At 48.1% G+C, this 17451-nt stretch overlaps 1 protein-coding gene across 2 annotated transcripts in view; it reads right to left on the bottom strand.

The window, feature by feature from the left end:
- The window catches only part of FAM184B (family with sequence similarity 184 member B), a 150681-nt gene that overhangs the window by 58905 nt on the left and 74325 nt on the right, over positions 1-17451 (bottom strand). For both annotated transcript variants that reach the window (XM_019453622.2, XM_053901662.1), the window contains exons 2-5: positions 16356-17108; positions 15465-15600; positions 14003-14142; positions 13268-13474 (exon numbers count right to left, since the gene is read on the bottom strand). In XM_019453622.2, the coding sequence (XP_019309167.2) occupies positions 13268-13474; positions 14003-14142; positions 15465-15600; positions 16356-17108 (1236 nt within the window). The remainder of the gene's footprint in view (positions 1-13267; positions 13475-14002; positions 14143-15464; positions 15601-16355; positions 17109-17451) is intronic.

The raw sequence follows: 17451 nt of genomic DNA, 5'->3' as shown, positions 1-17451 counted from the left end.
ACATGGAAGAAATCCCATAAGGTAGAAGCAGGACTCACACCCATCTTCTGCTTCCTTGTCTAGATTGTCCACAATTACAGGTAATTTTTTAAAAAAGACACAGGAAGGAGCCACTGTAATGGGAACAATAAATGAGCAACCACAGAAAATTACCAAACAGACCTTTCAACTGGGGTTTTAAAGGAAAACGTATTAACTGTTTTTCAGGAAGAAAAATTATGATTTGGAATGCACTTATAGTAAAGCCCATGAAAGAGTCAGTACAAAACCTAAGCCACCTAAGCCACCTAAGCCACCTAAGCCACCTAAGTCACTCTGAGCCACCATTAGCGATCACCATGACACCAATATTAATCAATACGTGGGGCATGTGGCCCTATAAAGGGTCACCCGTCAGTAGTAGGGCTGGAGCAGCACTAGCGTAAACCCTACTCTAAACTCATCCCAACAAAGCTTAAAAATAAGTCAGGAAAACTGGTAAATTTTCTGTTATATGCATTTGACCACAATGAAAAAAAAAATGTCTGGAAAAGATGCGGCCGATTCACAAGTAATTTAACTTCTCGGCTTGCCAAAACATTTAGCACTCATAAAAGGATGCTTTAAAAAATCCATACTTCCAACAAGTTAACATTCTTTTTTATTTATTTATTCATATTTGAGAGAGAGAGAGAGAGAGAGAGAGAGAGAGAGAGAAAATGCATGAATGGGGGAGGGGCAGAGAGAGACAGAGACAAGAGACAGAATTCGAAGCAGACTCCAGGTTCTGTGCTGTCAGCACTGAGCCCAATGTGGGGCTTGAACTCACAAGCCTTGAGATCATGACCTGAGTCAAAGTACGACCCTTAACCGACTGAGCCACCCAGGCGACCCAAGTTAACATTCTGAATGTCCAGCATCCAATTAAAAATTACTAATAGAGGCTGCAGGGCCAGAAATGTAAAAGCTGGGGGGCGGCACACAGAGTCAGTAAGAGGGACACAAGGGCAAAAGCCGGCCACCTCGCTGTGCCAGCCCTGCTGCCCTGAGGAGCTGGGCTGGAAGGCAGGCAAGCGGGTACCTCCTCCATGTCTGTGTGAAGTCCCCAGAGTCTGGAAGGTGCCTACCATGTGTGACTACGGGCCCCTTGGAGCTGTGGCTTCATCCCACCCAACCCCATCGTCCCTCTGTCTTGAGGCTCCATCTGGCCAGGAGCTGGGTGTCTCTATTTGCATTCAATTTAAGTTTACCCAACTACAGAGCAGGCCCGCACTGCGTCCAGGGGCGTACCCCGTCCTGTTCACTGGCACAGTGCTTTAAGGCATAGGTGCTAAATAAACATTTGTTCAAATATTACTCTCTACCACATAGCACTATATTGAGTTCGACTGTTTATTTAAATATAACCTGTCCTAAAGAACAATGCATTTGTTAGTGCAAAATACCTACTGGGCACCGACTAGATTGAGGGGTTCAGTCCCCGGGCCCACCAAGTTCACATTCTAGGAGATGGACTACAATCAAGCAAAGCAATCACAGTGGCTCTAAAAGCCAACTGGGGCTGGTGTGTGAGCTCAGGGGATGGAGTGACCAAGCTGGGCACTGGGCTAGTTTGTGGGGGGAGGTCCTCTATGTGGGGATTCTCAGGGGGGGTCCCCAGGAGGCCCAGAAGCACGGAGATGGGGAAGATCACTTCAGGGGAGGTGGCCAGCAAAGGAGGGGGTGACACACAGGCCTGGCGGGGGGGCTCCCCAGGGTCAGGCAGAATGAGAAGCATGTGCCCTGGAAGCTAGAAGTCCAAACATGGCCAGGCAGGATGCAGTGAATATACGTAGTCATTGCTCAGTCTCCTGGGGAAAGGACAACAGCCAGCAGCCAGGTGCACAGGAGCTCAGCTGGGGTGACAGATGCGCTGGGAGGAGGGAGGAGGGAGGACACTTTGGTTTGGGGCATGAGCAAGTGGGAGAATGGGGCCACCTGCTAACGGGGAGTCAGGGGGACTATCTCTGTGGATTTGTGCACCTTTGTCCCAAGGTGTTTCCTTCATTTTCACAGTGGAAAGCAGACGTCTACAAAGGCTTCTGCAGGTGCTGTGCTGCCATGCTCCCTTCGGGCTGACTGTCCTGTGACACCCGCAGAACTCTGTTCCCTTAGTAACGCTGCAGCTGCCCCCAAGCCACCCCCTCAGCCTGCCACCCTGCAGTCAGCACTCCGGCTGCAGTCCGGCTGAGGAGTGTGGTGTGAACAGGGTGAGCTCATCTTCAGTTTTCTCTTGTGGAATCGAAATGCCTGACTTTGAGAGTGTGGCTTGGGCCATCACCTACAATCAAAAAAAACCCCACTTCCTTGCAGGAAAACTTCAGGGTTATTTTCTGTAAAAGAATTTCCCAAAGATACGTTTTCATTAGCCCTGAATGAATGTACTCCTCTGTCTGTGGGGCCAGACATGATGGGGCGTGTAGGCAGGTGTTCTGGTTGTAGATGGATTCGGGTTGAACTGTCTGATCCTATGCCACCTGGGTTCTTCAGTTCAAGTGGAGAGGCTAGCCTTGGCCAACCTGAGCAAGAGGGAACCTTTCGGGAGGCAGGCTTTTGGGGGTCCCAGCTGGGGCCATGCCTCGGAATGGCCTTGGGTGGTTGCCTGGAGGGAAAACCCGCCATGAGACCCTTGGTCCTGGAGTTCACTTCTCTGCGAGAGTGTCCAGGGGAGTATGGGAGGACCTCAAGGCTGCCCCAAGCTGATGTGGAGGAAGGAGACACTGACCTTTGGGGTTTCCAGGTGGGCTGACCGCCACACTATTCTTCCTCTGTAGCTGTACTCTGATAATGGGAATGAGGGCAGAGGTCATCCTCAAGCTGGAAACTGGGGGGAGTAGGTGGGGAGGGGAACGTGTGTCTCACATCAGTGGAGCACACCAGCCCACCGGCAGAGCCAGCCAATCCATCCTGGGCTGGAAACCCGGTCAGGTTCCCTCTAGAGGGTGGGGAGTGGTGTTGGGTGGGATGAAGCCTAGGATGAGGACACTAGTAAGACAGGGCCTTTTTCCCTTTAATGCTTATTTATTTGTTTGGAGAGAGAGAGAGAGAAAGAACATGAGCATGGCAGGGTAGAGAGAGAGTGAGAGAGAAACCCAAGCAGGCGCGACACTGCCAGCTGGGGCTGGATCTCACGAATAGGAAGATCGTGACCTGAGCTGAAACCAAGAGTCGAATGTTCAACCAACTAAGCCACCCAGGCACCGCAAGACAGGGCCTTTTTGATTTAAGTTTTGAGCAAGTCCAACATCAATACCAACCATCCCAGTAAGCCCGTCCCTACTGATTTCGACCAGCATACACCAAATTGGCCAAATGCACTTGACACACAGAAACAGGCATCTCCTGAGGACTCCCCATTTCCAACCAGAGTTTTGATCACTACAGGGTTCTCATCCATCCTTAGGGGTAAATTCAGCAAACAGCATGTTTTTAGTTGTCATGTGTCCTCATTGTTGCCTGCAGGGAAGAATGCCACGATGGTGTGACTTTCCACGCAGTTTGTCCTCTATTTCCCAGTTGTGTCTGGCCAGACTGAGCGGCTGTAGCTCTGTCCGGGCCTCAACGTGCTCCCTCTGGTTTGGGCACATGTCTGGGACTGCACTTGCTAGCCACACTCCTGTAGACCCACTATCTGCTGACACACCAGATTTAAGAAGATCCAGGGTCTCATAACAACACCCAAAATATCCAGGGTATGATTAAGAATACTCATCATACCAAGGACCAGGAAAATGTCATCTTGTACAAGTCAGACAATCCAAAGATGCCCAACACCAAAATGACATAGGTGTTGGGATTACCTGATGTATTGTAAAGTAGCCATCATAAAAAATGCTTCAACTGGCAATCACAAACATGCTTGAAACAAAAGAACAATAATAGGTCTCAGCGAAGAAACAAAAGATACAAAGAAGAACTATCTTGAAAATTTAGAACTGAAAAAATACAATAACTGAAATTTTAAAAATACCATAAATAGGCTCAATAGCAGAAAGGAGAGGAATCTAGAAGAGAGTCATAAATTTGAAGACAGAGTAACAGAAATTACTTTATCTGAACAAGAGAGATAAAATGACTGAAAAAAAAGGAAAAAAAGAACAGAACCTGTGAAAATGCAGCAAAAACTCTAACATTTGCCGAATTGGAATCCAAGAATGAGAAAAGAAAAAAAGTGGGAATGAAAAAGTATTTCAAGAAAAAATGGATGATAATCTCCCAAATTTGCCATAAGATATAAACCTAAAGATTCAAGAAACTGAGAAAAACCCAAACAGGATAAACCCAAAGAAATTCACACGAAGACACATGTTCCAGACTAAATTGTGTCCTCTCCCATATTCACACGTTGCAGTCCTAAACCTCTGTGAATTTGTGGAGGTAGTACTTGGGCAGGTAATTAGGTGGAGATTAGGTCATGAAGGTAGGACCTTTATGATGGAATTAGCACCATTATAAAAGACATCAGAGGGGCGCCTGGGTGGCTCAGTTGGTTAAGCATCTGACTTTGGCTCAGGTCATGATCTCATGGTTCCTGAGTCCCAGCCCCGCATCAGGCTCTGTGCTAACAGCTCAGAGCCTGGAGCCTGCTTCAGATTCTTTGTCTCCCTCTCTCTCCCCCTCCCCCACTCACACACACTCTCTCTCTCTCTCTCGAAAATAAAATAAACATTAAAAACATAAATAATTATTTAAAATTATTTATTTGAAGTTCATATAAATCCTGAAACTCATGTCATCTCCCATTCTGGGAGGTGACCCCCAATCCACCCCAGCTCCTTTTCCATGCCCTTCAGGGTGGGCGTGTGCAGGGACATCACCCCTTTGAAAATGTTGCCTGCAAGGCAAATGCTCCCAGGAAGCCATGCATGTTGCTGATGAAGCTCTCCGGCTCATGGACATCAGCCTGCCTCTGACCCCACTGGTCGCCCTGTTCTTGTGAGGCTGGAGCACCTCTCCTTAGCCTGGAGAAGCTCAGCTGATGACCTCTCCATGCTCAGGGCCTGGGTTCCCTCTGGAACTTGCTCTCAGCCTCCTCTGCATCTCATGCCCCTGTCCAGGGAGACCTGGCTCTCTGGCAAGGTGTTCTTTAAATTGTGTCCTTCTTGTGACACCCAGTGACAAAGCAGATTTCTCAATGTTTGGTTTTCTTCTTCACACATTAAGAGTAAATCTTTTAGCTCAGACACTTTCTGAAGGATTTATTCCTCTCCCTCCTTATATTGAAAGCTTCTTTCATAAATTCAAACTTTCTGTCAAATGCTGTCAAAGATTTATCCATACACTTCATTTCCATGGAAAACTCTTCCAGCTTTCAGTCTATCTCGTTTAAGGCATGGTATCTTTTGCTCCCTCTGAAGACAACTCCCCAGAAGATGAAGGCTCCTCAAATGAAGTGCCATCAGGATACCAGGCTGAAGTTGGTCCCGGGCCAGAGGTCTGACTGTGGGGACTGCAGTCTGAGTGGTTTCAAGCACTCGTCAGGCCTCAGCCTCGAGCCACAGCTGAGTGACATTTGGGAGCAAGCTTCCAGCAGAGAGAGGAACCTCTACCTTCACAGACAGCCTCTATCCTGGCTCCTCCACTAAAAGACAGATGTTCTGGGGACTCATTTTCCCTGCACTAAGCTCTCAGTCAGCCAGACATGCAGGGGAATCTTTGGCCCTATGCTGAGTTGGCTGGAATTCCTGGTTTGTCGAGTGTCTGGAAGACTCATTCACCCTTTGCTGAGCTGGGGTGGCAGGGCTCCCAGTTGGTGAGGTGCCCAGGCAACTCCTTTGTCCTGTGGTGAGCTGGGTCAGAGGGCTCCCACTTTGGAGGGTTTGCATTCAGCCAGTGGTCCAGGGGACTCATTTGTCCTGTGCTGAGCGGGTTTGGAGAATTCCTGGTCGGCCAGGTATCCATGGGCCTCATTTTCCCTGTGTTGAGCCAAGTCAAAAGTCTCCCAGTCATGTGGGTATACAGGGGCTCACTGCCCTGAACTGAGCCAGGGAGTCAGAAGCCTCCCAAACAGGAGTGTCTGTGAGACTCACTTGTTCTGTGCCGAACTAGGTCAGTGTGCTCATGGTTGTCCCAGTGTTCCAGGGACTCATTTGCCCTCCTCTAATTGGTAGGAGAGCTTCTGGTCGTCAGTGTGTTTGGGAAACGTGTTTGCACTGTGCTGAGCTGAGTGAGATGGAGGGCTCCCACTTGGTCAGATGTCTGGGGAATTCATTTGCCCCATTCCAAGTGGGGTCAGAGTACTCCTGGTCCAAGAGCACCTAGTCAGCCTATTGTCCCAGGGACTCCTTTGCCCTGTGCTAAGGTGGTTCAGAGAAATCCCCACAAGCCAGGGGGCAGTTGGGACATGATTGCCTTGTGCTAATGTGGGTCAGAAAGCTTGTAGTTGGTTAAGTGTCTGGGGAATTCGTTCACACTGTGCTGCTGAGGGTCAGTTGGCTCTTGGTCGAAGGGCTCCTGGCTGGGCTAGCTGGAAGACCTGATTGTTCTGTGTTCTGTTGAGTAGGAGGGCTCCCGGTTGGCCCAGTATTCAGGCAACTTGTTTGCCCCATGCTGAGCTTGGTCAGAAGGTTTGTGGTATGTGGGTCTTCAGTGACCCCACTATCCTGGGGACTGGTTAGCCATATGCTGAGTTGGTTCAGAGAATTCCATTGGCTGGGAATCCAGGGGCCTTGCTTGCCTTGTGCTGACCTGGATTAAAGGGCTTGCCATCAGCCAGGTTTCCAGGGGATTAGTCTGCCCTGTGCTGAACGGGGTCGGTGGGCTCCCAGTGGGCCCAGCGTCTGGGGGACTCCACTGTCTGTGCTAAGTTAGTTCAGAGGATTCTCTATTAGCCAGGGATCTGGGGGACTCATTTTTCTTGAGCTGAGCTGGGTCAGAAAGCTTGTGGTCAGATGGAGGTCCGGGGAATTAGTTCACCCTGTGATGCACTGAGTTGGGGGGCTCCTCTCCCGGATGGCCTGGTGTTTGGTGGACTCAGTTGCCCTGTGCTCTGTTGAGTTGGAGGGCTCCTGGTTGGCCCAGTGTTCAGGCAATTTGTTTGCCCCATGCTAAGCTGGGTCAGGGGCCTTTTGGTATAACGGTGCCCAGTGGTTCCACTGTCCTGGGAACTCATTAGCCCTATGTGGAGTTGGTTCAGAGAATTCCCTAGAAGATGAGGGCCCAGGAGACTTCTTTGCTTTGTGCTGATCTGGGTCAAAGGGCTTGCCATCAGCCAAGTGTCCAGAGTATTTGTTTACCCTGTGCTGAACTGGGTCAGTGGGTTCCAGGTCAGCCTGGTGTCTAGGAGACTCTACTGCCTTGTGCTACACTGGTTCAGAGAATTACCCATTGGCCAATGGACTGGGGGACGCCTTTGCCTTGTGCTGATCTGAGTCAGAAAGCTAGTGGTTGGCTGAATGTCTAGCGGATTAGTTCACCCTTCAATTAGTTGGTTTGGATGGCTCCTGGTTGGCCTGGTATCTGGTAGACTCAATTGCCCTGTGCTCTGCTGGTTGGAGAACTCCCGGTTGGCCCAGTGTCCAAGCAACTTTCTGACACATGCTGAGCTGAGTCAGAGGGCTTTGGGTACAAGGACGCACAGTAGGCCCACTGTCCCTGGGAATGATTAGCTCCATGCTAAGTTGGTTAGGAGAACCCACTGGCCAGGGATCTGGCTGACTGGTTCACCTTGGGCTGATCTGGGTCAGAAAGTATTGGTCAGCCAGATGTCCGGAGGGTTAGTTCACCCTGTGATAAGCTAGGTCCCAGGGCTCCTGGATGGCCTGGTGTCTGGCAGACTCAATTGCCCTGTGCTCTTCTGGGTGAGAGCTCCCAGCTGGAAGGCTCCTGGATGGCCCAGTGTCCAGGCAAATCATCTGTACCATGCTGAGCTGGGTCAGAGGGCTTGTGGTATGTGGGTGCCCAGTGGGCACACTGTCCTAGGGACTCGTTAGCCTTATGCTGAGTTGACTGGGAGAATTCTTTGTTGGCTGGGTGTCCAGGGGAATTGCTTGCCTTGTACTGATCTAGGTCAAAGGGCTTGCCATCAGCCAGGTATCCAGGGGATTAGTTTGCTCTGTGCTAAACTGGGTCAGTGGGTTCCTGGTGGGCCCAGTGTCTGGGGTACTCCATTGCCCCATGCTAAGTTGGTTCAGAGAATTCCACATTGGCCGGGGGTCTGGGAAACTTTATTGCCTTGTGCTGATGAAGGTCAGTTGGTTCCTGGTGGCAGGGCTTCTGGTTGGCCCAGCTGGAAGACTGGATTGCCCTGTAGTCTTGATTCAGAGAGCTCCCAACTAGAGGGTTCCTGGTCAGCCTAGAGTCCTGGAGACTTGTTGGCTCCATGCTGAGTTGGGTTAGAGAAGTCCTCACAAGCCATCTTTCTGGGAGAGTCTCTTATCCTGCACTGTGGTCTGGTGTGCTCCCACTTGGTCATGTATCTAGAGGACTAGTTTGTGCTGACCCTTGACAGAAGACTCCATGTCAGTAGAATGTCCAGGGTACCCTCAGGACATGCCCCCAGCTTCCTCATGTTGAGCCAGGTTATGACCCCAGAGCACTGGAGAGGCTCTGCCTGGCTGGGTAAGGGTCTGTTGTACTCTGATTCTCACAACCCCCTACCCTTCTGCCAAATGGGCCAGAGTAACTGGGTGTTCTGGCCAGCCCTGCAGTGGGGCCTGGATCCAGGTGGGGCCCAGAGGCCCCACACAACCCCAGAGGGGCAGAAGGGTAGAAGCAAACATGAAGGTGGAGTGCAGAGCGTGGGTGAGAGGCTGGGATGGGATCAGTGGGGGGTGGAGAACCCTGAAGTGTACCTGAATAGGAGGAGCTGTGACCCAGGAGCCCTCTCTCCAGTGCAGCCTTGGGTCAGTGCTGGGCCTTTCCAACAATCAGGGTTCATCCCAACACCTCCTGAGGGCACCACTGTGCCCCAGCCAATCACCAGGGGGCTCTCAGCTTGGTCTTGCTCATGCAGCCAATCACCAGGCAGCTCAACTGGCCAATCACTAGATGGCTGTCGCCGTGGCCCACCTGCTGTCATCACCTGGCCTCCATGTTTTTAAAGGAAAATATGTAAACTTGCTTGGAGAAGAAACATTACTGTTTTTGGAATCTATCTATAAAGTTCATGGTGCGGCAACAACAGTCAACCAGTACAAAGCCAAAAATGTCAGCAATCACAACAACCCCAGTATTAATCAATACATGAGGTATTAGACCCCATGAAGGTCACACTTCAGTAGTAAAGCTAAAGTGGCACCAGCCCAAATGCTACTCTACACTCATCCTAACCAAGTTTAAAAATAGATCTCAGGGGCGCCTGGGTGGCTCAGTCGGTTAAGCGTCCGACTTCAGCTCAGGTCACGATCTCAGGTCCGTGAGTTCGAGCCCCGCGTCAGGCTCTGGGCTGATGGCCCAGAGCCTGGAGCCTGCTTCCGAGTCTGTGTCTCCCTCTCTCTCTGCTCCTCCCCCGTTCATGCTCTGTTTCTCTCTGTCTCAAAAATAAACAAACGTTAAAAAAAATAAAAATTAAAAAAAATAAATCTCAAAAGAGGTACCTTTTAACACAATAAAAAGAATAAGTCTGGAAAAGATGAAGCTGAGTCACAAGTAATTTAACCACTTGCCAAAACAAAATGCACTCCTAAAAGGGTGATAACAAAATGCAGTCTTTCAATAAGTTAACACTCTTAATGTCCAGCATCCCAATTAGACATTACTAAATATCCACAGAAGCACGAAAATGGGACTTGTAACCAGGAGAAAAATCAATCATAGAGAAAAAAAAAACCAAAATAACAGATGAGAATGCTAAAAGAGCAATTACACTCATGCCGAAGAATTTAAAGGAAGACATAAGCATAATGAGGAGAAAGGGAAACCATAATGGAAGACCAAATGGAACTTCAAGAGCTGAAAAACATGATATTGTAAATGAAAAAAATATACCAAATAGGCTTTAAAAAAAATTGCATAATATACAAAAACAAAATGAGTGTACTTAAAAGATACAGCTATGAAAGCTATCCAAACTGGAGCACAGAGAGCCAAGGAGACCAAAAATAAATGAACAGAAAATAAATAAATAAATACATGAACAAAGCTTCAGTGACTTGTGGGACAATATTGGAAGGAGGGTGAAGCAGAAGAGATAATGGCATTAAAATTTCCAAACTGGAAAAAACTATAAACCCACAGGTGCAGGACATTCCATGAATCCCAAGCAGAAAAACATACATATAAAATATCATACGTGGCATACCATAATCAAGGTGTGGAAACCAGTGACAAAGAGAAACTCTTAAAAGCAGTCAGAGAACAAAAAGACATATTATGAATAGGGGGAATATGAGAAGGGGGACTGCCAAGGTTTCTTGCATTTGAAGAAAATGCAAACCAAAAAATGTCAAATGACATTTTTAAAGTTCTGAAAGAAAAAAAAAAACCCGTAAACTTAGCATTCTGTATCCAGCAAAAATAAAGGCAAAAAAAGACATTTTCAGACATACAAAAACAGAATTTGCCGTGAGTGGACCTATACCACAAGAAATGCTTCAGGTCAAAGCAACAAAGACTGTAGAAATGGGAAATGGGAAAGAATAAGTATAATATTGTAATTTAAAAATAAAATATGCAAGGAATATTTTTTTCTTATTGAAAACTTTCCTCTAAAAAATAATGGACTTTTGGGGCCCCTGAGTGGCTCAGTCTGTTGAGCATCCACTCTTCATTTTGGCTCAGGTCATGATCTCACAGTTCATGAGTTCCAGCCCCTGTCCAGCTCTGTGCTGACAGCAAGGAGCCTACTTGAGATTCTCTCTCTTTTCTTCTCTTTCTGCCCCTCCCTGGTTCATGTGCTCTTTCTCTCTCTCAAACTAAATAAATAAACTTCAAAAAAATAATTGACTTTTTAAGGAAATATAAAAGCAATATACTGTCTTGTTTGTAACATGTCTAAATTAGAATGTATGACAACAATTACACAAAGATCAGGAAGGGATAAATGGAAATACATTGTTGTGAGGTTTGTACAGCGAAGTTATATATGTGAAGTAAAATAACATTTGGCACCAGACAGGGATAAATTAAAGACGTATGTTGGAAATCCTAGAGCAACCACTAGAGCAGCCCCCAACCCCTGAAGAAAAAAAGGAAAAATAGCTAATGAGCCATTAGTGGAGATAAAAGAGGGAATACAAAAAATAAATTCGATGAATCAAAAATAAACAGAAAAAGAAGTAAAAAAGAGAAAGAAAACAGATATGACAAATACAAAAACAGCAAGATAGTAGACTTAGTGATAATTATATTCAATGTAAATGGTCTAAATGCCCCTCAAAAAAAAGGGGGTGGGGTAAAAAGCATAACGCCCCTCTCCCAAACCAGAAGAGAAACACAATTTATTTCTATGTGATTCATTTCCCAAATGGATTCATGCCCCCTGATTAAAGCCAAAATGGGATTTGTGCAGTCAGTCAGGCTTCGCTGACAGGTTACCAGGGCAACCTGTAGCTCTGGGAGCTATGGTTCCTTCCACTGACTGTGACTCTGGATAGAAAGAGCAGTCAGCTATTTGTCTGAGGATCGGGTTTGCGTGACCACTAGCAGCTCATGGGGAGGAAAATGCTTTCCAAACAGCTGCCTCCTGCTCAGCGCAGGGGTGGGAACCAGGGGTTCTGGACTTGGGCTATCAGATTTTTAAAAAATTTTTTTAAAGTTTTATTTTTTGAGAGAGTGACAGAGTGTGAGCCAGCAGGGAAGGGGCAGAGGGAGAGAGGAAGGGAGAGAATAGCAAGCGGGCTCCACGCTGGGTGCAAGCCTGATGCGGGGCTCGATCTCACGGCTGTGAGATCATGACCTGAGCCAAAATCATGAGTCGGTCACTTAACCGACTGAGCCAGGTGACCCTCGAGCTATCAGGTTCTAATACTAGCTCCAGCACTCACTGTCTGTGTGAGTTGATACGCAACATCTTTGAGCCTTAATTTTCTCATCTCTAAAATATGAATACCAATTTTGTCATCTTGTTGGGAAGATTCACTGTGTTTCTGAGACTGAAGTGCCTTATAAGTGTGGTGGTCATACACAATAAATTAAAAATTAAAAAGAAAGTATAGCAGGCGCTAACCAATATTAACATGCATTGTGTCAGCCGGTGCTCAGGGTAACTCAGCATAGCCACTGTTTATCCACCTTTTACTACATGCTGTGCACTGAACTAAGAGTTTTTATTTAATACCATAAGGAACCCATAACAAGCCTTCAAAGTGTTTGCCCTTATTTTAGAAATCATGTCTCAGAGAGGTTAAGTGACCTGGCCATGGTCATACAGCTGGTGGAAGTGTCAGGACTTCTTAGATGAGGACTAGTTTGGATCTTTCATGAGTTCATTTATTTACCCAACACACACATTTATTGAGTACCTACTACTCGTAACCGCCACACAACACTGCAATCGTCAGTGCTATCTGATTGTCTTTCAGCAAAAACTCAAAGCTGATAATGCAGGCTCTTGCATTATAAAGAGAGTAAGTTCACGATATTATTGATTTACACTTCATTCTTTTCCTAAAATGTCACAGACGTGAGTTGCTCTTCCCAGTAAACAGGAAGAGATGAAGCCTTGCATTTCTTCTCAGCAGAAAGCTGCCTCCTTTGGTAGAAAGTCGGAAAAGTACCCAGAGGCTGGGAATCTTCTCTCACGTTGGCAAGCCACTGATTAATTACCTTCATCTACCTGTTATGCCCCAGGCACACACTATGCTTTGTTTCTTTTCACACAGATTACCTCATTTAATCCTCGCAGCTCCTCTAGGAGGTGCTGTTATCGTCATCTGCTTTATAAATGAGGAACCTAAGGCACACAAGTTTTCCCTCTGAGGGGCCCAAGTTCAATAACTCACTGTGCTCACAAAGCTCCTAGCAGAGCTGGGATTTGAATCCAGGCAAGTCTGCTAGGGCCTCAGTGCTTGCTTCATGTTATTTCTCTCTGTCTTTGCTGAGGAGAGTTGAATTTCCTCAGTTAAATGTTCAGAGGACACAATTCTACATCGTGTCAACGATTCTAGGCCCTGACCGGCTCACAGTCTAAGGAATGTCCCCGTCTCCTCTAAAAGACTCTGAACTGCCTTGGGCAGAGAAATAACTTAGATGTATACACAGCAGGAGCTCAGTAAATGTCCAAGGAAGGAAAGAAGAAATACAAGAGAAAAGGAGGGAGGTAGAGGAAAGGAAAAAGAATCGGAACAGGGTCTATGAAAGGGGGTCTCACCTTCTGCAGCTTCCTCCTCTCGGCCTCCACCGAAGAGCGAACCGATTTGATTTCTATGGCGTGCTTCTTTACCAAGTCTTCCAGGCGCTTCACTAGCTGGTCTTTGAGATGTTTCTTCTCCTCTTCTGTCTGATGTTTGATTTTACGAAGGTCTTCTTCATATTGCTTCTTCATATATTCCGTCTCAATACTCGCCTCTTTCTTGGTCTATAAAAAAGAAAAAGGGCCTTGTAAACCTGCCAGCATGGGGTGAGGAGCAGGGAATTACCATTTCTCTTGGGTACAACATTTACACACTGATTTTACAGCATGTAGCACAAGGTGCCATAAAGTTCATGAGACTATATATCTGATATTCGTAAGAGACCACTTTATCCACCTGAATCAGCAAAGGGCCCTTTGGCATAGTGTACCTATGGTCACAGGAGGAGATACTCCAGTCCACTATAGCAGTGTCTAAAGAATGCTTTGTTTGTTTTGACTGGGAACAGACAGTGGGAATCCCATGCAAGTTTCCCAGGAGCCGTCGATAGAAGTTCTGCTATATTCTTAGTCTCCTAATTTCAAAGGCAAGAAGTTAGCTGGAACTTCACACCCATGCATTGACCCCTGAAACCATGGGACCTGCTTCTTCCAAGTGGCTCTGTCATAGTTAGGAGATTGGCCTCTGCCTGAAGCTCATTCCAGCAAAGCCTCCTGTGACTTCTCCATTCCCAGGGCTGGGTGAGACACTACCTGTGTCTCTGGGCCTCCTTTGGTACATGGACACTCCTTGGGAAAGTTCGGGTCCTGCTGAGGATGGAGACTGTGGCCTTCCAGGTCATTCGCCTTCCCTAGGACTTCATTCTCTGCAACTAGCTCTGTCTTCATTTCATCTGCAAGCATAAGTTTCAACATCATTTGAAATGTCCTTGGCCTTGGCCTCATGTCCAAGGTCTTCTGCAGTCGGGTACCCATTCTGCTGTTTGACTATTCTACCCACCACTCTCGGATGGACTCCCCTGCTCTGTGGCCTTCTGGCCCCTCAAGCATAGTCAAGGTGGTGATTGTTGTCTTTGCTCAAGCAGCATCCCAAATGCTAGCTTCTTAAACAAGTCATTGTCAAAGCTTTTTGATTGTGCTTTTCATAGGTTAAAAAAAAAAAAATTGAACATATTCCTGGATAGATATACATTCAAAATATTTAAATGTAAAAGATAAAACAAAAAACAAATATAACTAGAAATGCTCACCGTTTTCTTCCCATATTCTCAGAGGTATCCAAGCCCTACTTTTGAAAACATTGCACTAAAGCCTCCACACACTTGTGGCTCCAGTTCGAACCTCCTCCTCCACACCCTTCCAGCCCATGGTGACCTCTTTTCAGGACGCTTCACTTCCCTGCAGCCTGGGCCACCGCATGATACCAAAGCATGCTCTGGGCTGTAGAGTCACTGTCCCATAAGCTCCCTGGGGGAAGAGCCTATGTTTTGTGCCTTTTTTATATCTCCTAGTATCAAGTTGATCACACTGTAGGTATTCAAGAACTTTCTGATGAGGGACTCTACTGGAAGGCCTCCTGGAGTCAGATATTCTGAGACACACACCAGTTATCCCATTAACCAGTGGCCTTGAGCGAGCCACTTACCCTTCCAGCCCCATCTCTTTGTCTGGACCATGGGAGATACTGACAACACCCACTCACAGAACAACTGGGAAGACCCAGTAACGTTGCTGTGTGAAATGATGGGAAAAGAATGAAGTGTTGCCCAAGCGTGGGGGAAAAGCCAATGCTGAGGAGTTCAGGCATGTGGTAGGCCTGGTGACGAAGCATTTGGGGGGGCAAGGTGTCCCTTTGCGTCATGCCTTTTAGCTATTTGCACTGTGGTGGCTCCAGATGGCAGCTCACCTTTGTCCTGCATGGATTGAGCTGGCCCACCAGGGGTCAGATCAAACAGCCCCGCCCCTGGCTCTGCTCCCTCAACAGTCTCAAGGCTGCAAAACTGTTGCAGGGCACCTGGGTGACTCAGTTGGTTAAGCATCCAACTCTTGATTTCAGCTCAGTTCATGAGATTGAGCCCTGCTGTCAGCACAGAGCTTGCTTGGGATTCTCTCTCCCTCTCTCTGCCCCTCTCCCACTCCCCCACTCTCACGCATGCACGTGCTCTCTCTCTCATAATAAATAAATGTTTAAAAAAGCTGTTGCAGCACATCCGACCGGTTTTCGGTGTTACATGACGTTCCTGCAGCATCAGTCTGTCTTTGGCAATGGCCAGCTTCTCCCCGAGTTTTTTTGCAGTGCTTTTCAACTCAGAGTTCTCCTGCCGAGCTTCCTTGAGCTGCACATCTAGGTCCTAAACAGACAGAAAGGGTCTCATTTCTCTGGGAACAGTTCTCTGTGGAGACATCCAATATACACAGAACCAGCATCACATCTGAAAGGTGGGTCAGTGCACAGCATAAGCTCTGCGTCCCTGCAATTCGGTGGCTCATGTTCATCAAATCCCTACTCATCCAGATTGGCTGTGTGACTTTGGGCACATATTTAACCTTTCTGTGGTGAGGATTAAATGAGATAAAGTCTCTGGGACAGAAAAAGTGCTCAGGGATTATTAGGAATATTAGCTGCTGCAAGTTTTAGAGACAGAGTGTTGTGAGCGTGTGGGGTTTGTCAATGATCTGCCTTGTCAATGTTCTGGCTGTCCAGGAAAGCCAAGTCCCAAGGAGTTTAGGACAGGCAAGTTGTTATGGAATGAAGAGGGCTATAGAATGCAGCTGACCAGAGAGGTTAGTCTTTAAGCCTCCCAATTTCTTTTCTTCTGCAAACTGTAAGTGTCTAAGCTCTCTGAGGTCAGGGAGCCAGCTCACCATGTGTCTCCTGGCCATAGCCCTGGGCCTGGCACATAGTAGGCATTCCGTAAATATTTGCTGACAGAATGTACTTGAACTCAAGGGAAATAAGAGGAGTCACTTTGGTAGAAGTTAAGGGCTTTGCACAAAGAGTTTAAAGCTCAGTAGATGTTAAAAACAGTTTTAACACTCAGTAAGTGTTAAAATTAGGGACCACGAATATGATCTCATTTGCAAGCCATCCGAGACCCTGCTTTACCTGGGTCCTCTCCTTCAGCTTCTGGGCATACTTCTTCAGGTCACTTATCTTGCGGCCCCTGTGCTCCAGATCCCCTTCTAGCTTCCTGACCTGAGCCTGCAGGGCTGACTCCTGGACCTGGAAGTTCTTGCGGAGGTCCGTCTCCTTCTCCTGCCACTGCCACAGGGCCTCACTCACAGACTGCTGCATGGCCTGCCGGATGGCCTCGGTGTCCCGCTCATAGGTGGCCTGCAGCTCCTCAGCCTTCCGGGCGTAGTCCTTGCTCAGCTGCTGGTTTTCCGCTCGCAGCCTCTCCACCTCCAGGAGGACGTCCCGCATCTCGTGGCCGTGGCCTGGCTCTCCCTTGGGCTCCGGGCCCTCCTGGGAAAGCTGGCCCCACTGGGGCGTCTCGTGGCTCGCCAGGTGCCGGAGCCTCTTCTCATAGTCGGCCTTGAGCTCCAGCATCTCCTTGGAGAGGGTGAGGACCCGCTCGGCGTGCTCTGCCTCCACCCTCAGCTCCCTCTCTTTGGTCTCCAGCCTGCACGTGGCCGACTGAGCCAGCGCCTCCTGGGTCAGCCTCTTCTGCAGCTCCAAGGCGTTCTCCAGGGCCCGAATGCGCTGGAGCAGGGCCTCCTCCTCTGCGTGGCCCTGTTCCCGTAGGAGCCTGGCCTCGGTCTCCGCCACGGCCTTCTGGAGCTCCTCCCGGTGGGCTTCCCGCAGAGCCTCCACGCTGGCCTCCGCTTCATCCTGGCGGGTGTTGAGGGCGTAAATCACCTGCAGGAAAATCCACAGAGCCCAGTTAGTGAGAGGAGTGTGGATATGTGAGGGACGACGTGGCCAGAGATGCTTCTCTCCCATGGTAGTGACTTAAGCTAATCCCCACCAGCGGCACCTGAGAAGAGGATTTGTGTGGAAATGATTTAGTAGAAACTAGTAGAAACGATTTAGTAGAAACCCCTCCCGGGATGGGTGCCTGGGCGGCTCAGTTGGTTGAGCCTCTGACTCTTGGTTTCGGCTCAGGTCACAGTCCAAGGTTGGTGAGTTTGAGCCCTCTGTTGGGGATCCCCGCCTGGGATACTATCTTTCCCTCTCTCTGTGCCCCTCCCCTGCTCTCTCT

Source organism: Panthera pardus, unplaced genomic scaffold, assembly GCF_024362965.1.
Source record: "Panthera pardus isolate Hobbes unplaced genomic scaffold, ASM2436296v1 HiC_scaffold_13, whole genome shotgun sequence".
Taxonomy (NCBI): domain Eukaryota; kingdom Metazoa; phylum Chordata; class Mammalia; order Carnivora; family Felidae; genus Panthera; species Panthera pardus.
The sequence above is the reverse complement of the archived record's forward strand: the minus strand, read 5'-3'. Positions and strand labels throughout refer to the sequence as shown.